The sequence below is a fragment of the Chlamydotis macqueenii genome, chromosome 3, assembly GCF_036417535.1.
Source record: "Chlamydotis macqueenii isolate bChlMac1 chromosome 3, bChlMac1.mat, whole genome shotgun sequence".
Classification (NCBI taxonomy): Eukaryota; Metazoa; Chordata; class Aves; order Otidiformes; family Otididae; genus Chlamydotis; species Chlamydotis macqueenii.
The window spans coordinates 88242004-88263598 of record NC_141558.1 but is presented as its reverse complement, the minus strand read 5'-3'; the positions used below and the strand labels follow the sequence as shown (position 1 = coordinate 88263598).

Below are 21595 nucleotides of genomic sequence, written 5' to 3'. Positions count from 1 at the left end.
ACTGCATGTATTAAAACTTGATTGAAGTGCCAGTTACTCCAATTTGTTTGGACCAGGGCTGTGGACTGACTTTTTTACAAAAATAAAATAATTGTGCGATTGGATATACTTGAATATGATACAGAATCACAAGTTATAGTTTAAAATATGATCTTACCTATTTTAATAAAACTTCTAGACTTTATGATCTGGCATATCATTTTGTCTATGTTAAAAGATCTGTACCAGTATTAAAAGTGTGCTTGGTTTGAGGGCACAAAGTAGCTCAGCAGTGATTCTTCTTATAAATGCTTTGTTGTATGACATCTCTAATGGGACTAATGAAGAAATTATTTTGATGGCTATTAGTTAGAATTGTATTTTACTGTTAAATTGTTTCCTCTGGATAAGAGAATTAATTTGTTTTGCCATCTTTGTATTATTTTTAACAGTCTCTAAATGTGATAGCATTATAAGTTTGAGCATCCAAAGTAAATTCTCAAATTAGACGTACCTTTGCAGTGTTATGTATACGTGTGATCTGCAACTGCTTTTACTTTTTTCTTTTTTTTTTTTGTTGTTGTTTTGAGGGGGGGCAGATTTGCTGCTTCTCAAAGTTTCTTGCTCATTCAGAATGGAGTTGATCCTTCATTAACTAGGTCTACAAGCTGAGTGTTGAGTCTAGGCTCGTTATTCAGACTCTCTCTGTAGTCGGTGGGTAGAGCAACACAAACAGTGTAATTAATCCTATCTGGAGACAGGTATCTGAATGTGAATTGTCTGTTGAAGAATCTGATCCCTTTTCACTGGCGGTACAAAAAAAACCCATATAGAAGCTAGTTCAGGATAATCACAAGCATCTGTCTGTTTCTTGAAAGAATCAACCCCTAGGTGTAGCTGTGTCTCTGTAGCAGCAGTTTATGCATCTCCTTCTTTATGTTATTACAATGGTGATATTGGAGGGAATTTCTTTTGGGCTTTAGACAGGGAAGAATTGAATCACTTCATACTTCTCTGCATCGTTTTGGTCATCTATAATGTGACTGTAAGGATTCCTTCTAGGTACCTGTGGAGGATCTGTGATTTTAAATAGTAGAATGAATCCAAGCCTAGATCAGTAGTAAGATTCTATCATCTGCATAATATTGTTTCATCCGATGCCGTTTGATTGTTAAAAGTATGAGGAGAGAGGATGCAGGGAAGGAAGGAGAGGATAAAAGTCCACTAACAGGAAGATTTGAAAGAATGCTATATTTCTTTATTTAACTTGTACATTTCCTATTTTTTAAGCTCACTAGCATTTTACTTTTCAAAGTTGTTAAAACATTGTGCATGTCTTACGTAGGAAAGCAGTAAAAGCTATGCCAAGCTGTATACTATCTTTTGTGGAGCTTAGCAATGTTGCGCTCTCGCACTCCAACTAACATTAACAATTAACATCTTTTTTTTTTTTTTATTTTTTTATTGTGGGGAGGGTTTGCATTTTCCTTTATGCTTTGTTTCACAGGTACTTTTTAAAATGTTTTTTTTCTCAGCTAACTGTGCACCACCATGCCAAAATGGAGGGATGTGCCTGCGACCTCAGCTTTGTGTGTGTAAACCAGGAACAAAAGGTAATTCATGTGAGGATACAGTCATGCAAGACACATCTTCCACTGGAGGCCGGAGCCCTGTTGTTCCCCCATGGCCCATACCCCAGCAGGCTGCTCAACAGACCTTCTCTCAGAAGGTGCAGATCCCACCGAAGGTTGGCCCTATGACTCAGATGGCATTCACAATCAAGCAGAAGCCTCCTGTTGGGTTACCTCAGCAAATGCAACCACAGTAAGTGTTTTATTTGCTTTCAAAGAAGTCTGGTATGTTAGATTTATAAAATGTTGTTCCTTGCAAGTATTTTCAAATAATCATACTTGAAAACTTTTGCTTGTTTTTTTTCAGAGATTTTTATTTAAACTGTCAGACTTCAGTGGATTTTTAAACTTCTGTTACTTAGGAGCCAGATCTCCTCACCTGAACAGAATATCCCTTAGTATCAGTCAACTTTGATTTTCTTAGAATGACAGTGCTGTACTAATTTCAGATGAATTACTCTGGATTTACATTAGTGACTTTTTGAGTTTAGCCTAGAACAGAGTCTGGCATGGAGTTTCAATACCTGGCATAACTGAGGAGAGTAAGATTTAGTGCTTGTGTTGTGTTCTTATCCTTTTCTTCTATTTGCATCATATTTTCTTTTTTTACAATAAATGCATATGGCTCTACTGCAATGGATACTTCTTGCTTGTGTTTGAGGTTCAGGATTGTATCTGCCTGTCATAAGCAGCAAGGATGCACCTTCCTGTTGGATAATTTTTTTCTCTGCCTCCTCGGTAGCCAGTGACTTAGCCAGAGTTTGATATTACTTACATTAGTTGAAATACTTCAAATGAGTCTGAAATTACTCTAGCTGTAATGTTTTTATTAATGTGTCTGACCTTAACTTGTTTCAGGGCTGCATTTGATATGGGGGAAGGAAGGGCATGTGAGAGTGACAATCAAGTTGAATGTGGACAATTTTAGGTCTCTGTAGCAACTACTGTCCTTCCAGTTTCAAGTGAAGTTAGGGACAAAAAGTGTTTCTGTCCTGTAACAGCTGTTGCTTTTGGATAGCTGTAAGCAGGGTGCAGTCCGTCTCGCTTCTAGCCTCCAGAGCAAGACAGTCAGGACTGGAAAATAAACTGTGTTTTCCTGTGCCTGAAACTACAAAAATGAACCTGAAGGGTGGTGTTTGGTTATAGAAGTCTGCACCTGAGTAGTTATATGCTCCTGACAACAAAGGACATCCTGCCACCCCTCTCCAAAGCTGCATTTGAGAATAGAGATCACTGGGTACTGACAATGATGTTTTTTGTCTGGTAACCTCTTTATCAAGTTCTTTCTTCCTAAACCCTTCCAATTCCTTTTACTGTTGTCCTAGTTCATCTAACTCTGGAGCCACAAGCAAAACTGGGTTCATACATGTCTTGTCTTGTTTAATAGGAAGAGGAACTTAACTAAGTTCCCATGGAGTTCTAAACCCTAAGCCAGTATGTTCTTTGAGAAAGGTAGAAGATGGGGCAGGGTGGGCTTTCGGAACAGATACATCCACAGTTTTGAAAGAGAAATTGCTACCCAGTTTTAATACTTTTTAGTACTCTGAGCCTAGTTTAATTCCTATCAGTGAAGCAAGGGTTACTGAAGTGACGAATATGAAGGGAAAATTACCAGTAAAATCAGCAGGCCTTTTCTGCTCATTCCCATCCAGACCAGCAGGACTGCTAATCCTCAGCACCTGGCTTCTCTGCTTAGCTCCATGAAGTACAGTACAGCAAATCAGTACAAAGAGGCCAGACCATTCCTGTCTTATCAGTACCGATTCCTGTAGAGTGTACTGTGTGTCTTTTTCTTTCTCCCTCCCTCTACACACAAGCATTCTCAAGGAATTCTTCTTCCTATTGTGATAAAGGCCAGTCATCCAAATTAGGCAGTAAAATATACTTAAGAAAAGGAAAGAATGTAGTTTGGTTTTGCCTGAAAAAAAAAAAAAAAATCTGTCTTCTTCCAAGCACTCTGAAACTGTGCTTAGAATGCGCGTGGCTGACTCAGGAGAAGATTTATTTTCCATTATTCCTGGAAGAACAGAGTCCAGGGATAAAGAGTTCCTCTTCTATGAAAAGCGAATATGATAAACTGATATTCTCATATGCTACTATGACAGTTGCCAGGCTATGATGCTCAAAAGTGTTTCTAGAGGGTGCCTACAGCATGTCATGCTTCACCAAAATCTCTATTCCTGCTAGCATGAGACAACATCCCAGATGTAGAGGAAGCAACTTCAGTCTAACAAAAACGGTCATTGTAATCCAGACAGAGTGCCTCTGCATGCTTCCATGCACAGCATTAACCCAAGTGAGCTTTGTTGTTCATGCAGCCTTTCTCAACCTAAGGATTTTCTCCTAGGTATAAAGAGACCTTTTCAGGCAGATAGGACTGTTAGTCTTTGAGGTCACATGAAGATAAATCTGTTTCAGCCAGCTTAATAACAGAATGGGAAAATGGAAAACTGAGTCTTTGGAGTCATGAGAAGGCCAGCCTACAGCCTTGGCAGGAGCCAGACACAGGAGTGGGAGGTGGAGAGGAAATAGGCTGTTTCACAAACCAAAGCAGTTATATAAAGTGAGCAGAAGGTGGACGTTTAGATACAACTGCTGAAAGAGGAGTGCTAGCAGTAGTTCTGCTGTATGCTATTAGGACAATTTACAGAGCTGAAAGATCCTTCTGAGGTCAATTCTCTACCATTAGTGCAGAGCAAATGGGCTAGTTCCTGCTGCAGTCCCTCTTTGAATGTCTTATGGTATTGTATGTTGTGTGGGGCTGCCCAGAGATTTTGGAATAACTTTTTTTTTTCGGTTCTCGTTCCCAGAAACATAGGGAAGGGTATGGCAGGACTGGAATAATCTGTCGTCTGTGTGACTGGTATGCTGATCTAAACACTGCTGCTATGCAGAGCTGTCAAGGACCTGGTGAGAGTCAGGGCAGAACCCAACCTGGAACATCAAAATAAGCTCCTAGAGGAGACTTGTCTCTACAGCGCTTCTGTTTTGCCATCCTCTGTAATTTTTTTTCTGTTTTATATATGAATGTAACTTTTCCAACTTCAGTCATTGAGATATGTTCTTACATGTTTTCTTGGGATCGTGATGGCAATAATATTTAGGGAAGCAGGGAATTCATTTATTTCTTCCTAGAGATCTTTTTTGAAGAATATGGTGCTGAACAGAAGGAATCCTGAAGAGAGATTAATTTCCTGGAATATCCTGGATTTAGAACACAGGCACTTAGCACTAGCCAAGTCTGTTTTAGCCCTGGCCTGAAGATGGATGCTATCAGGTACAAGGTCTCATCTCAGAATAACATTAGCAGAAGATGTAGACAGTTGTAATTGAAAACAAGTGGTGTTTCAGAAGCAAAAATCTGCTTCTTATTGGAACCTGTTGGGAATTCTGATCTCAATAACAGACATGCTTTGTGGTCCTGAATTCCTGTGACAGCTCTCCAGTAACTCCAGGTGTCCCTTTCACATCTTTTTCTCTCGCTTATTGGCAGCAGTAGAGCTCCAACAGCTTGATTTTTCTGCATTTAGCAGTTGTGGGAGCAGAAAATTTTATATATATATATATTTAAAGGTAACTTTCTAGTACAGTTTTGGAAATGGTCACCAGGAGTACAGCATCAATCAGCTGGAGCTCAATAATACACTGAAGTGTCATGGCATTGCTCCTTCAGCCTCTTTTGGGGGCAGTTGTTGATGAAATTTGAAAGTTTGTTTTTGCGTTGAGCAAAGCAAAGCCCATTAAAAGGAGAGGTGGATGCACAGAATTTAGGTGACAGATTTGGACTTACTGGTATGTCTGATGCACCCAGAAATGTTTCCTAAGAGGTCCCCTCCAAACCTTTATTTCTGGATCACTGTGTCTAGTCCTATGCTATTACAGGCACGTGTATCACCTGCTAGTTTCAGTGAACCTGTCAGCCTGTGTCTTAAAACTGTTTTTTCCTTCTGTTCATAGATGTAGTATTTTTTCCAGTATTTCCCTAATTTTTACTAATTGATATGAGATTAGTGTGAATTTAGATTGGAGGGAAAAAAAAAAAAATTGAGAGAAGAATCGGGAATGCTGTTGTGACCCTACTGAAATCAGCAATGTAGGACAGTTGTAATGGAAAATGGAATATATTCTTTATATAATCTATAATTGTAAATTATATATTTACATATATATGCAAAATAATCTGTAAAAATTATTGACTTTGTACAAACTCTTGGCTGAGGTTTACTCCAAAATAGAAGACTGCTCTTTTAGCTATTTCCTATCTTGCATACTAGTTCTTTTTTTGTCTTTTACTGTATGGAATTTATTTTTTAGAAATTGTAGTTTTAAGATTGATTTATGTGATGATTGACCAGGTGAGGGTCTAAAAAAAACCAAATTAGAGAACTGTTTTTTGAGGGTTAACAGCTAGTGTGAGAGTTTTTCTGACAGGACATCCACTTCTGGATGGACATCCACTTTCATTGCCATTATGATAGATTTTTATACTAAAGATGTACAGAGCAAGTGAAACTTCACTACTTTTTAGTTAGAAGAGCCCTGCGCTTGAACTTAACTGTGAGGTCTGCTTAAAAATACTTTTTGGAAAGCTTTTGATGGAATATTGGACTGCTGTCCAAAAAGACCTTGACTTTTTTAAAAGGAACCTTTTTTAAGGAAAGCAAGGACTTTGGGGTAGTGTTGGTGTTAGAAGCATAGAAAAAATTGGGTTGAAGTAGAGGCAATCTGGTCGAACACTCTACTTAAAGGGGTTGATACAAGAGGTTGGTCAGGGCTTTGTGCCGTTGCACTTTGAACATTTTCAAGGCTGCAAGGTTGAAGATATTGCAAATATCTCTGAGCTCCTGTTGAAGTATTTGACCACCTTCAGGGGAGAAAAAAAAAATCTCCTTATGTAGTTGAAATTTCCATTGTTGCACATTGATTGTTGTCCTTTGTCTTTTTGCTGTACATTTCTAAGAAGTTTGGCTCTGTCTTCTCTACATATTCTCAAGAGGCCATTATAGATTGCATTATCATCCCCTTGAGCTGCCTTTTCTTAGACTTGAACAAGCTCGCCTCCCTCAGTCTCTCCTCATATGCTATGTGCCCCAATCCCTGACCGTCTCAGTGGCCCTCTGCTGGACTTGCTCCATTGTGTCAGTATCCTTCTTGATTTGGGGAGACTGTAACTGGACACACACTTAAGATGCAGTCTCACAAGTGCCAGAGAGGGAAGAACATTCCCTTGACCTGTTCGGCTGTGCTGTTGCTAACGCAGCCCAATATATGATTGGCGTTGTTCATGTGGGGGCACGCTGCTGACTCCTGTTCAACTTGTCCACCAGGATGCCCAGATCAGCACTTGCAGGGTGCTTTCCAGCCACGTCAGGACCAAACCTGCACTGTTTCATCAGAGAGTTGCTGTATCTCTGATATGGGACTTTGTGTTTGCCTTTGAACATCATGAGACCACTTCTCCAGCCTGTCAAAATCCCTCAGGCCTCCACTATAAGAACCACTCCTTCAAATTGGAATTGTATAATTGCTGAGACTGCATTTTTTTCCCCTTCTGTGAGTCATTAATAAGTTGTTGAACAATATTGGTCTCAGTATTGATCTCTAAGAAAAACAAATAGTTACCCGCTTCACCTCCTGCGAGTTGGATTTTGTATCACTGAATACCACCTATTCAGCCAGGCAGTTTTTGCACCCACCAAGATCCAGTTATCCGTATTTCAGATTTTCTGGCTGTACGTCATGGGCTACTAGGTTTTGCCCTCCAAGAGCCCAGTGCCACGGTTATTTGATTTATTCTAAGAAAAGAATGTCTAAATCCTGTGAGCTTTTATCAGCACCATATGCTTTGCAATATCAGGGTGATACTGCTTCTCAGACTTCAAAATTTAACTCCACTGGTCAGAAGTGAGGTTTTTCCAGCAGTTCTTGGGCCCACTGGTTTGTGTTAGAGAGGGAGAAAACTGGCACTCTGTCTGCAGTGTTAAGCTGATGACTGTATCCCTTCAGCATAGGCTTCTGACATGTAATGAACTCACAGTGTACTTGTCACAGGTTCGCTAATGGAAGGTTAATTTTCCATTGTGAGCTATTTAGGGTGGATTCTGAGGTGTCTTTGCACAATGCTTTTAACAAGAGAACTGCTGCAAAGGAATCATAATGTACCCCATTATCCCTCAGGTTACCGATTTCTTCCTAATCGACTTGAAAAGTGTTTACGCAGATCTGTTATCCATGTTGTCCTGTAAGGCACATTTCTTTTGAGAATGTCAATGTAGCCTTTCCTCCCATCAAACAGAACACACTCCACAAGGTAAACTCAACTTTTTTAATGAGCTTGTCATAGATTTATTTTCTGTGAGTGTTACTGGAACATGTTTATGCTGAGGTATGTTAATAACAGCAAAACAGAGACATAACAATTTAATGCTGTCAAGGCACTGCTTTTCAAGACAGTAAATGACTTCCAAAACTATACTGGTGCTTTCAGCTTAGTTGAAAAGATGACTGTAACCCACCATTGCAAACCATAGTGGTTTTAATTTTTTTTTTTTCTTAGCTTAAAAAAACATAGAATGGTTAGAGTTGGAAGGGACCTTCAGAGGTCATCTAGTCCAACCCCCCTGCAAGGACAGGGACATGCCCGACTAGATCAGGTTGCTCAGAGCCTCATCCAGCCTGGGCTTGAATGTTTCCAGGGATCGGGCTTCCACCACCTCTCTGGGCAACCTGTTCCAGTGTTCTACAACTCGCTTTGTAAAAATTTTTTCCTAATATCCAATCTAAATCTGCCTCCCTCTATTTTAAAACCATTACCCCTTGTCCTGTCACAACAGGCCCTACTGAACAGCCTCTCCCCATCTTTCTTGTAGGCCCCCTTGAGGTACTGGAATACCACTATAAGGTCTCCCTGGAGCCTCCTCTTCTCCAGGCTGAACAGCCCCAACTCTCTCAGCCTGTCCTCATAAGAGAGGTGCTCCAGCCCTCTTATCATCTTTGTGGCCCTCCTCTGGACCTTCTCCAACTGGTCCATGTCCTTCTTATGTTGGGGGCTCCAGAACTGGATACAGTACTCCAGGTGGGGTCTCACCAGGGCAGAGTAGAGGGGCAGAATCACCTCCCTCCACCTGCTGGCCACGCTTCTCTTGATGCAGCCCAGGATGCGGCTGGCTTTCTGGGCCACAAGAGTGCATTGCCGTCTCACGTTGAGCTTCTCGTCCACCAGCACTCCCAAGTCCTTCTCCTCAGGGCTGCTCTCAATCCATTCTCCGCCCAGCCTGTATTTGTGCCTGGGATTGCCATGACCCAGGTGCAGGACCTTGCACTTGGCCTGGTTGAACTTCAGGAGGTTGGCACAGGCCCACCTCTCCAGCCTGTCAAGGTCCCTCTGGATGGCATCCCTCCCTTCCAGCGTGTCGACGGCACCACACAGCTTGGTGTCATCGGCAAACTTCCTGAGGGTGCACTCTATCCCACTGTCCATGTTGCCGACAAAGATGTTGAACGTGTGCCTGGCCATTCAGCGTTTGCACGGGGATGTGTAGTGAGGGCTTTAATGAGCAGTTTTCAATGTTATTACTGTGTCACAAACTGACATATCCTATCCAATGTGACTTTTCCAGATTTTATTTCTTGTACTACTATTGAAACTCTTACAGTTTATCATAAAGGAATTATTTCAGGAGGTGCTGGGAAACAAAGAGAAGAACTGTACTTTTTTTCTAGTGGCTTGCTGGTGACTGAAGGAGCACAACTTTCCATGGATAGTGTGACAGTGTGTTTTCAGTTTTAGGAGGGAGTATTTGTATTGTTAAAATTTATTTTGACATAACACTGTTGTCATATAGGAGAAAGTCTTTCTAGGCATTCAGAACACTTACTTTTAAAAAGGTTGCTCTATTAGCAAATGCTTGTGATACCAAAACAACTATGAAACAATTTTGTACTGAAACTTTTTACCCAAACAGGTAAAAGTAACCCTGTCAGGTTCAATTTTGTTCCTTTAAGCAAACTACTGTGCAACACTAGTCATTATAGGATGTGACAGAAACAAGAACAACATCACAAGCAGCAATTTTCCTTGAAGCATGTATGCTCAATAAGCTAATGGGAATGGTTTTCATGTCACTTTCATTCCTCCCTCTTTAGAGCTGTGGGAATAGATTTCAGTCAATTGCTTTAGAAAACTAACATCTATTGTCAAAATATGTCTGCACCTTTAGCTTCTAAAGGAAGAACAGCAAAGTGAGAATAGGGTTTACTACTGATTTGAGGCATAGAAATATGATTTTCTGTCTTTGGAAAAATCTAGATGTTTATGTTTAGTGTTGTAATGATCAAATGATCACTGAACTGGGGATATTTTTCTCTGTTGTAGGTATATTGAACTTGGAGAAAAGGATGACTGTGTGTCCTGTTTTTTTTTGTAGATGTGCCTGCCTTTCGTCTTTGTATCAGAAATCTTGCTTAATATTTGATCTTCAGCCCTGGAAAATAAAATCAGCTGCAACTATTAGCTGATTTGTGTGTCTTGAGTATTAGTATAGCTTTTGGTAGTGTCTTAACACTACCAGTCTATACTGAGAATTCCTTCTTAATAACCTTATTAAATAGATAACTAAGACACAAAAAGAACCCCTCTTCAGGGTATTTCCTTAATCTTAGCATTTTGTTAGTGTAGCAAATAATTAGACGGTTCAAGAATCTTCATTCAGAGAATGAATGTGGGTGGGCCTTAGACAAAGGCAAATGTATTTTCAGGATTGGGCCTGTCTGGTTAATTACAAATGCCTCATTGATTTCTCATCTATGACTAGCCTGTTCTGCTCATGATTTAGGAACCACAGGAGACATATAGTTAATCTCTAGTAAACTTATTTTCTTCTTCAATGCTAGAGTTTGAATACTTTGCTGAGAAGCAGACTTTTCCCTACTGAGAAGCAGCTTCCACTTTAGCTAAGCTCCATAAAGGTTAGATATGACATGTATCCTTGTACTTTGATAAATTCCTCCCAGGAATTCAAGACTATTGTTTTACACAATGTGTAATCAGTTGTTAATCTAACCACTACCAAGGAGGTTTATTACTGATGTCATCTTATGTTGAAGTTTGAGTGTTACTGTTCATTAGTATCTAGTGAGAGACAGATTTTTTTTTTACTTTTTTTTTCTGCACGCCTGGATTTAAGAAATTAGTGTAAATGGTGAAGAACACCAGGCAGTTGGAGAAATCAGGATCTTCTCCTGATGTTATTGTTCAAATATTGATTGACACTTTGTAACCAGCTAGTAGTGTATTAGAGGGACTCTGCAGTAAATCCTTGTCGATTTCCCTCTTTGTAAATTTTCCGTGAATTATCTCCTAGAGCCTTGGAGAGGGGTTGGAGGACCAGCAGGTGGACTGTTGGCTAATGTGAAGTGTCTAGCATAGATAGTGGTGTATGTGAAGGTAAGTCTTCTAGTGTGCTCAGAAGTCATGCAGGCAGTTGAATCATGACTGCTTGACTTTTCCTACACTAAGCAAAGGATCTACTGTTATTCAGAAAGAACTCTTTATGTGTGATAAGTTAGGAAAATAAATCTCTTCAGACTAATAGCTCACAGAAGCTTTTTAATTATTGAAGATAATTTTTCCATGCTGGAAAACAAAAAGAAGCATTGTTTCTGCTGTTGAGATATGGAACTTTGAGGACAATGGAAGTATTTGCAGTAAACCAGTGTTCATTACAGCTCTGTTTTGTTACTACTGGAATTTAGAGCTTTAAAAAAAACTCCTCCAGATGTGCATTCAGGAAAAAAAATCTTTTCTAATAGGCTTCATCTATTGTAATATATATATTTTTTTTAATTTAAAGTAGTCTATACAGAAAACTTCTTGTGCAGCTGAGGACAGACTTAATTAAAGCCCATGGCACCACTGGAGGACATTAAAATGAATTATTTGTCAGATTGGATGCTATAAATGATATTTCAGGCTTGTAGGGATTTTGTAAGCAGTTTAAAATCGATTTAAAGGAAAAGATTGCTTTTGGATATTCCATGCATTGGCTTCGTGTTTTCTGCCTTATTGAAAAGACAATTGAAGATGCAATTCTGTACATTTTGTGTCAGTGAAATGAGTTTCAAAGGCAAGATAGTCTATTAAAAGGAGATAGACAATACTAATATATACTATTATGTCATTGGGCAGTAGGTGGCAAGCTTTGCCTTTCCTTCTACGTAGGGTTTATTTTCATATTGCAGAATGCCAGAATTTTGAAAAGGGTGGTTTGAAGTCACTGGATTATGTCATTCATTGGCAGTGAATTTTTTTTTTTTTGAACCATCTATTTTGTTCATTGTGTGTAATTGTCTTTCCATTGAATGCTGAAGTGAAGCCCCTCTTCTTCAAATGACCGATGGACACAAATCAACATGTGAGCTCTGTTGTATTCTCTTATGGCTTCAGTAAGCAGATTACTAATATAGAAATTAAAAACAAATGAGTTGCAGTCACAATCAGTCCCAAATTATTTGGGATCCTCCTGTTCAGCTTCTATTGTGGAGCATAGTACAGCTGGGGTGAAGGGGACATGATGCACTCTTTTAACACATTTTCAAGAAATGGAACTCTCACTTCTAGCTCTGTAACTAATAACTAAAGGAAAAAATACCAATGTTTTTTACCTTTATCCTGATGTATTAAGTCCCATCCTGTCTTATGGTCCATCTGTTCCACCCTGCCCGCCCACCACCATGAACTGCTAGTCTGGTATAGCTCTTCTCACAAATCTACTCTGCCATGCTGATCTGTAGGGCCAGGCATGAGGACAGTAAAGCAGCAGCAAATTCCCAGCCAAAACTAAGGGTGTGTAGAGATGGCAACACTTGAGTGCTTGTCTTGAGGTATTTTCTGTTGTGTACCCTTTCTCTGCTCAGACTTCTTGCCTAGAGCCAAGCACCCGACATCCAATAAATTAGGGACCAGCTCTGTATCTGTACCAAGGATACCGAGGACACAGCACTTTTCCTCCTGTGCAGCTCCTCTCAGCTGTTGTCCAGCTTAAACATCCTCAGCTGTTCTCCAGAACACATTTTTATCTGTTAGCCAAGTTAATTCTTCATTGAGCTAGAGTTCTTCTGCTTTGCTATTCAAGTTTATTAAAATTTTATTTAATTATGTAATCTTAGGAATTCTAAAACAGTAATTAACATTTTTTTTTCTTACTATGGCAGGACATTCTGCACAGGGGTCTCCTTATGTAAACAGAGGCTGCATATGAGTTTACATTTTCACTGCAGAGATTTTGTGTCCTCACGTGATTCCTAAGGAAGGTCAGAAGCATTTTGGGAGTAGTAATGCTGTTCTGAGCTGTCAGTTGAGGGCATGGTTAAGTTAATTGCTGCAGCAGCACTAGGCATACGTAAAGGATCTTTGGCATCAACTATTGGTAAGTTGAGACGAGTAAGTTTTGAGATTCTGATACTGCAGCTATTCTCACTTCTGTAGTCTTTGGCAGTGCTATTGATGTATGCGTGCTAGAACAAAAACTGGTTCAAAAGTAGTTACTCATCTCTTTGTGCTGCCAGGCACTGAGTCAGCCCTCAAGAACACCTCCATTCATCATTCTAGGGGAGTGCAGTCATCGGCCTGCAGTAGCTGAAGTCACTGTTTAGTTGAAATGGCTGGTCTTCCTCAAGACTGGGATCATTTGGGTTGGCAGAAAACATGGAGATTATTTTTTTATGACAATGATAGCAGTCTTAGTCCTGGTGTCCTTTTTGAACACTGCTGGTGCACACTTCAGTGCTAGTCCATAAGCTAACATAATTTGTAGTTACTTCTGTTGGACTGAGTATTCTTGCTGTTAATTGGGTTCTAACAGACCTGGGTCTAAAAACCATGGCCTTACTTAAGTGTGGTGTGAAAAGTAGCGAAACATGAGTTTGTTACAAAATAGGCTAGTGATTTAATAGATCCTGGTAGTTTACAGTGGTATGAGAAGTGGGCAGATTGTTGTGGTAAACTGCCTTCAGGGAAGCCTTTAGTGTTTGGTGAACGAAGTCCTGCCTGTTGTTACAACTTGTAAGATCTTGCGGATGTGAACATTTGTGATTCTTACCACACTTGTTTTGATTGAAATCTTTGGGGCTGTAAGTGTCCAGTTTACTTATGTTGAGATTTCAGCAGAGACTCTTGATGGACTGGAGCTAGATAGCATCTGGCTGTGTCAAGTACTGTGCGTATGCAGTGAACTCTCCACAGCATGTTGACTTCTGTCCACCAGAAAAGCAGAGATATCTTGGAAAGAATGTTGAAAATATAAAGTATCACCATTGCACCACCATGCAAGACATTAATTAGATTCAGCTGCAGTGTCCTGTACTTCAGATTACTGATGTTCCTGAAATGATGCACCCTACCTTTGCCTGAACATCTCATTTTATCTACACTTGAGCTATCATCTAGTGAAGTGAAGGTCTCACAAACAGGTGTTACAGGATGTTCAGTGTCTTCATTAGTATCTTGGACAGGAAAATGATTCTCAGAAATAGAATCTCTTTGTGATACAAAGACTTAAATTATAGGGAGCCAACTGGGATCCCAAGCCAGTCAGAGCTTATTCCAAACAGGAGGAGGAAGCTAATTCGTGTGATGGCAACAGCCGGTTAGCTTATGGTTTTATGTAGCTAACACCACCTGCCTGAGTAAAGCTTTGGTCCAAGAAAAAGGGTGGTCAATGTTGCAGTAATATTGAGGAAATTGCTGCCTGGCTGTACTGTTGTACAATTTTCTCTACTAATCGTATCTTTTGTGTGATGTAAGGATCAACCAAATGTGTGTAGGAGAGTCCTCCACCCCCTGCCCTATCATTCAGCCATAACTCAGCTACGTTAGGAAGCTAACACAGACAACCTTCATTACAGTGAGAGATAAAACAGCTCCTTCAGGATTCCAGTCAGTCTCCAAGAGCTCACTGTGTTTGATTCACTGCTCCAGGCACTGTGCATGGATTGTGACAAACTGTACCAAAACCATGTTCCATATCAATGGCAAGGCAAGTTAAACCCCATCTAATATTTTTTTTCATAGGAGTTACTATATTCTTCTCTGTTGGGTTATGTGGTACCCAGAGTACTTACATAGTACACAGGCAGAATCTTGCTTAACTTCTAGAAGTTTTGGATGAGAATTATCTGGTCTAATGACCTCTTAGTATTGACTGACTGTTCTATCACCTTCTCTATCCTTCAATATGAAACAGATTCTGAGAATCTCTCATAGAGAAGGGCATAGGAACCTTTCTAAGTTCCTTCATGATGAACATAGATGGGAAGGATAAGTTGAGACTTTTTTCTCTGGCCTTTTCTTCTCTGTGTGTTGCTTAATTGGATGTAAAGACTTTTGGACAGTTTTTCGGCTCATTAACTTTTTTCGTCTAGCTTCCATTTTATGTTCATTCTCCTATTTTGAAACTATGAACTGCTGTAGTGAATCTTTGACTTTTGTTCCCTCTTCAAAGATATTAATTTTAAGTAAGTTTTGCTCACTCTTGCAGCATCTCTTCAATGGTAACATTTGAATTGAATCCTGTACACAGGTTAGGCCAAATCAAGATTTTATTATTTTCTTCTGCATTCCTGATGAGCTGATCCATTAAGATGTTGTTAATCACATCTAAAAAATTTGTTTTACTGTTGTGCCGTTGTTTGGAGATAATTGAAATTTCACGTTACTATTGTTTCATATCTTTGTAGCTTCAGTGATATTGTAGCTGTCACCATGTTAGACAGCTCATAATATAGTGCTATTACCGTGTTTCCTCTACTTTGCATTGAAATTACAGTTCACAGAGATGTTCTGTTAGTGATTGATATGGTTAATTTGCTGATCTAATTTGAGAGGCTACTCTTTGAGAAGCAGCATCACTCCTACACCAGGGAGTTTGTTTCCTACCCAGGATAGTCGTCGGATTTTTCCCAATCCTCTCATTAGTTTTCCTTTCCCAAGGTAGGAATGACTCCTTCTTAATAAATCTGTATAAAGCTGGTCATTCTTTCTCCATTCTGTTTTATGAACTTTTAATGTTTTGTGTAGAAGCACAGGTACTTCTGATTTGGTTGTTAGAAAGCATAGACTTTGTTCTGTTCCTCCCTTTCACCTGTTTAAGTGTTGTGAACTTTTGCTTTGCTCTTTACTTGAGTGCACTGACTTCATTAAGAGTGACTGCATCGTTCAGAGCTGTATACTTTCTTTCCCAGTCTCCAATTGAAAAATTCTCCTGTAATATTTGTAAGTGCCATCAACCTAGTTCCATTAAGCTACAACTCTTTTACAGAGTTGTATCTTCTGTAGAGCTTTCTCTGTTCCAGTTTCTGACAGCTTTCAGTTCCCTATGTTTATACAATTTTCTGAGCCCTGCACTGAAACTGTCAACCTCTTTGGCACCTTGTTTGTGCAAACTATTAGCAAAAAGTGTCAAGTTTTAGAGCACAAGACAAATGCTCTGTCATTTGACACTTTCACAGAATGACAGAATGGTTTGGGTTGAAAGGGACCTTTAAAGACTGTCTAGTCCAACCTGTCTGCCATGGGCAGGAACATCTTCCACTAGACCAGGTTGCTCAGAGCCCTGTCCAACTTGACCATGAACTCTTCCAGGGATGGGGCATCCACAGCTTCTCTGTACAACCTGTTCCAGTGTCTCACCATCCTTGTTGTAAGAATTTCTTACTTATGTCCCTCTTTCAGTTTAAAACCATTGGCCCACGCCCTTTCAATAGCTAAGGTGGTGATAGCATTGAAAAAGTAAATGCCTCTATAATATACATGATTCCAAAATATTTTTATAACACAAAGAATATTAGAATCTTAAGAATTAGTCCAATTAAAGTTGTGGTACAGGAAGCAGTCAACCAAGATCTAAAAATTACAGGATGTAGGTACTACTCCTGTCTTTACATCAACTTCCTAGTTAGAAAATTTGCAGTCTTAATACATTTACACTTTTTTGAAGGAGTCTCACTCTGATTCCACACTTCCTCAGGATGCTGCTCCACTACTTTCTGAAGGACGGCTCCCAGATCACCTTGAAACAAAGTTAATACTTTGGTAATCATCTGTGATCACCTCTGGACAGCAGTATCTAAGTCTAGAATCCCTTTAGCTTTAAGTACTTTTTAAAAGTACTTCTAGAATATTACAGTTGTTGTGAGCATAACCTTTACATGAGTTTTACAGTGGGAGAGCTCTTTTCTCTAGACCGTTTTACATTTTATAGCCTGTATATGCTTCTGGAAAAAGTAGCTCTCAGATGTAAACCCTGATGAGGGGTGATGAATACGCTGATCTTAATTACTACATTGATATGGATTCTGTTCCGGTTTCTGCATCATGGAGAAGGATGGTTGTAGAACTGATGCTACTGCTAATTAGTAATTACAGTGAAACAAATATTTTTATTTACTGGAAGAAAAACTCTGTCTCTCTTGCTTCCTGCACTAGAACCTTGAAGTTCTAAAGTGGAGGACAACTGCTGGTCACCACAGTCCCAGCTGTGCCTCCTTACTGCTTTGAACAGCTTTTGTTGTTGTTATATAATGCCTGTTGGGGAATTCCAGCTGTTGCACACATGTAGATACTTAATAAGAAGCCAACTGCCCCTCATTCCCCCTTTCACTACTCCAGCAGCTTTTCACTGCAGAATATGTTTTGCATCCTGAAGTATTTTCCTTCTGTTGCACCCTGGGGAGCTGTATCTATAATTTTTTTTTTTTTATGGACTATTTAGAAATCTAATGAATTCCTAAACTGTATTGACTTTTGATGTTCTTCTGGTGTGATTAGAAAGAGATGTAACCCGCAGCTGTATATTCAGCACATTTCTAATGGGAGTTCAGGTGATGAAGACTGAAGAGAATGAGGTTGTAAAATGAAAGAGGTGTATAAATTCAGTGGAGTTTTAAAATTTGTTTTATCTTTCCTCTCCTTTCCTCCCATTCATTGCCAAATTCTGCTCTTATTCATAGAGCAGGGAGGAACTGCTAATTCTATGTGCAGTCCTCCTGTTAAGGAGATCATTCGGGGGTGATTCTAAAGCAGTCCGTCAGTCCTTTCTGCAATAGCTAGTCTGTTTGGAAGGACGGCATTTCACCCCTTTTTCAGGTTCCCATTGGAGATCTTCGTAGCTTCCTATTTTTATAGCTGGGATGCCAGTTTTTTGAGGGGCAGCGGGTTTTACTTCTGGCTGCTTTGGCTGATCAGGGTCTTAAAAGAAGAGGACGTAGGCACTTTTTTCATAGTCTTCCTGCCATTTTGCCTTCAGGTACTTGACACCTCTTTGGAGAACTGGCTTTTTTTGGGATTGTTTGTTTTTGTTTTTTTCCTATTTCTTCTTGAGTGCTATGCTATTAGTGCTCTTAACTCCACCTGCATGTGGAGTCCTTCAGCCAAGTGAGAGGAAAGTACTGGGCTCACTGTTACAAATGTAGTTTTTCCTGAAATGTTTGCATGTTTTATGGTAGAGCTCCTTTTGGAGATGTCACAGGGTTAATCTTGGGCTTACTGGGTTCTCTGGTGCAATGTGAAGTGAAACGTATAAGTAACTGTATAAACACTATGTAGCTTCTGTAATGAATGCTTTAACTTTATCCAAGGGTAAGATCTAGGAAGGCCTGGTAGGTGCAGAGAGAGACCTATAGTTCTTTTAACTTCCATGCTATCTAGGTTGCTGTGTACAGGATAGCAGGATGTTGTCATGTTGTCATGTGTTGTCATTTAACATGTTTTTTCTACTTGATGTATAGTTTATTCATACCAGGATGAGATGTTGTAGCTGCCATCTGCTTAACTGATATTTACTTGTATGCTGTTGTCATTCTTGAAACAAATTACCTGGGGGGAGGTCTGGTAACAAATTTTCACTTTGGGAAGCCTGTTGCCCTCTTGGAGCTCTTCTTTCATTCGTACTTCTTGCAGTGTGCATTTGGCCTTTGTGATCCTTGCACTGTAATTTCTGCATTGGTGTGTGTTTTTGGAGTGTTTCACTTGGCAAGATTGGAATCCTGGTTGAGGTATCTAAGGCTTACACTGTATTACTAGTAATAATATTATGAAAAAGGTAAATGTATTATCTGCTGTTTGTTTGCATTTTAACACTACCTATTTGACTTTTAAAAAAAATTAAACCAGAGGCCACTGTTAATTATTGCACGTTTTTGTAAATGCTTTCAAGTAGCTTTTTTCTGAGAACAGCCATTTAAAAGTTATTCATAGTAAACAAGGTTGTTCTAAGAAATGATAGAGCTTACAATTCTTTAAAAAGTAGCTATGGAAACTAGCAGATGATTCTTAATTTAAAATGAGCATTCTTTGCTTTCATTGGCTGTGCTCCCTTCTTGAAAATGTCATGCTTCATGGGCACTCTACAACATTTTCAATTAATCTAATTTTCTTTAAATAAGCAAAATATCGTCATTAAGATATGTTAGAGTTCTAAAACATAAACCTGCTGTTTGCTTGGCTTTCTGTGTTTGTTTGGTTTTGTTTTTGTTTTTTAAGTTATGTGATCATAAATAGAATCTCTTTTTCTCTTCCAAGCTGGAAATGTTAAAATCCACTCCTTTTCAACTCTGGCAAAAGGAGGTTTCCTTCTTGAAACAAGGCCAAGTGTGCCAAGTTTTGGCTTTAGTCTTTTTAAGTCGAAAGATTTTCTCCGTATATCTTACAAAGCATGTCCTGAATGCTGCAAGAGTTGTGTACCTGGGCTTAGAGGTGCAGAGTTCAGCAGGTATAACTTCCAGTTTGTTAGATTACACTGTAGACAATGCATCTCAACACAAAAGGTTACACATTACCATTTTACTTAGATTGTGGCATTTAAAAAAACATTCGAATAGCCTGTTATTTTCTCTTTAAAGAGAAACGGAAGGGAGGTTCTTCCAGTCTAAAAGAATGAAACCGAAAAGGCAATAAAAGCTGGTGATTGCCACACATTTCTCTCTACTGAGTCTGTGGTGGCTGTGTGGCTATCTATTTGTAGATAGAAAATTCTGTGGGAAGGCTTGTTAAACGTTTCTCTTCCTACAAGTACAGTTAAAAGTTAAGTTCCTTTTTGATGCTGGGAGGGGTGGATTATAAACTCTATGCATGATAGTTGTCAGGTTGCTAGACATATTGAACTTGGTGTGGCTTTACTAAGTTTGTGTCTCTTGCTAATATTAATTAAAATATTAAAATATTAAAATATTAAAATATCAGTGACTCATATTGGAAGTAGTTGCTATTCTGATTAAACATCCTCCTGGTACACAGAGTATAATGTGGTTATAGTAATTGAAATTAGTTTGGAAACTTTCATAACTATATAGAAAAAAGTACGCGTATGTTCTTAAAATCTTTAGCTCCTTGGCATGATAGTGCTTGCTAGAAAAGACTCAGGTAAATGATTTGTTTTAGATTCAGTTAACTATGAATTACAGTAATTGTCTTCTGAAGAGATATAATTTTAGCCATCAAACTTGTTACAGAGAATTGAAGAAGTAATATGTGCCTCGATTATAAAATTTAAGTGTCAGCTCTTGCCTTTTCTGTTCCTTCCTGCTTCTCTTCCTCCAATCTCTCCTGTGCTATTGGGGAAAAAAAAACAAACACACCAACCCCCTATCCTGTATAGCTTAAATTAATTGTAATTGTTGTGCACTATGTTTGTTGTAATTGCTTTCTAAAATGATGTAGAACTTACTAAAATGAATGATTGTGGTTTGCATGCAGTTCTGTATGTGTTAGTTTCATAGAAAAAAATTTGGTGTTTGTAGGAGCTGTAGCTAAGAATTCAAGTGATCAGTAGGCAGCAAAGTAGGCTGGAAGTGCAGCCCAAATTTTACCCTTTAGTGTGTTGTTTTAAAATATTGGGGTTTTTATCATTATGTGTTATTTCATAATTAATAACAAAGCACTTGGAACTGTGAAACTGCAGAGCCCCATCCAGTACGGAACAGTGCTAAGAACTACAGCAGCTCATACAGTAAGCTGCAGAACAGAGAATGCAAAAAAAATTTAAAGGTACTTTTAAAGTAAAAATATTCTCGACATCCAGCTGATTAACTTTAGTAGGATATTGTAATGTGCCCTGTACTTCTGAAATTGGCTATCTTTCCAGGTGTTTGTGGGTACTTGTCTTCAGTTCTCTCAAGGGAGATACTTAGGATATTTCTTGGTTAAGTGTTAAGTGCATTTGTGCTGCATCAAGAATTAAGCCAAGCTGGAAAAAAACCTGCTCCTTAAGAACAAGTATGCACAGGAGATATTGGTGTTACGAGATTGTTTCAGTTGTGAAAACAAGCCTCTACTATAGTAGTTTCTATCTCCATGTATGTACAAGTTTGTTTATAATAAAAAACTCCTTATTAGCTAAGAAGCAGCAGACTGTAAGGATTATAAAAGGCCTGCCGCTCAGTTCTGTTTGTGACCGTCCTAGGCCCGTTAACATAGGCATACTGTGGTTCCTGGGGGGGGCTTTTTCCTGCACCAGCCCCCCCGACCTTGTATCTCATTTCCCCTCCCTCCCCATCCCCTACCCATTTGTTCAGTTGTGAAGTTAATATTGGCAGCAGGAGATCATCATCTGCCTACTAATAGTATCAGTACAGTCACTTATCATTATCCTGAGCAGACGTTCTTGGGCAAACAGTCTCTGTAGGTAGGATACTCATGGTATCTCCCCATTGATAACTGTTAGAGAAAGGAAGTAGAATGTTACACCAATCCAACTTTATGTATCTCCCATGGAAGGCAGGCTACAGATTTAAAAAGCACCTATGGATGATTGGGCCGTTTCCCACAGAAGAACAGGCCAGCAAGCACCAAGGAGAGATTGCAGGACTTCTGTATCCTCTAGTCAGCTGAAAGGGCAGAAGTGAGGTCTTCATCACTGTCGTGGTTTTGTTTAGTGAGGGGGGGCCTAAGGTGGTAGACCTCACAGCCTGTTGTCTGTGGCTATGCATAGGTA

The 21595-nt window shown here is 39.3% G+C and overlaps 1 protein-coding gene across 3 annotated transcripts in view; it reads left to right on the top strand.

Moving 5' to 3' along the window:
• The window catches only part of LTBP1 (latent transforming growth factor beta binding protein 1), a 200847-nt gene that overhangs the window by 14687 nt on the left and 164565 nt on the right, over window positions 1-21595 (top strand). The window contains exon 3 of one of the 3 annotated variants that reach the window (XM_086744059.1): window positions 1515-1803. In XM_086744059.1, the coding sequence (XP_086600185.1) occupies window positions 1515-1803 (289 nt within the window). Of the gene's footprint in view, window positions 1-1514; window positions 1804-21595 lie in introns of those variants that run through there. The other 2 variants (XM_086744063.1, XM_086744060.1) reach the window with 2 other exon arrangements.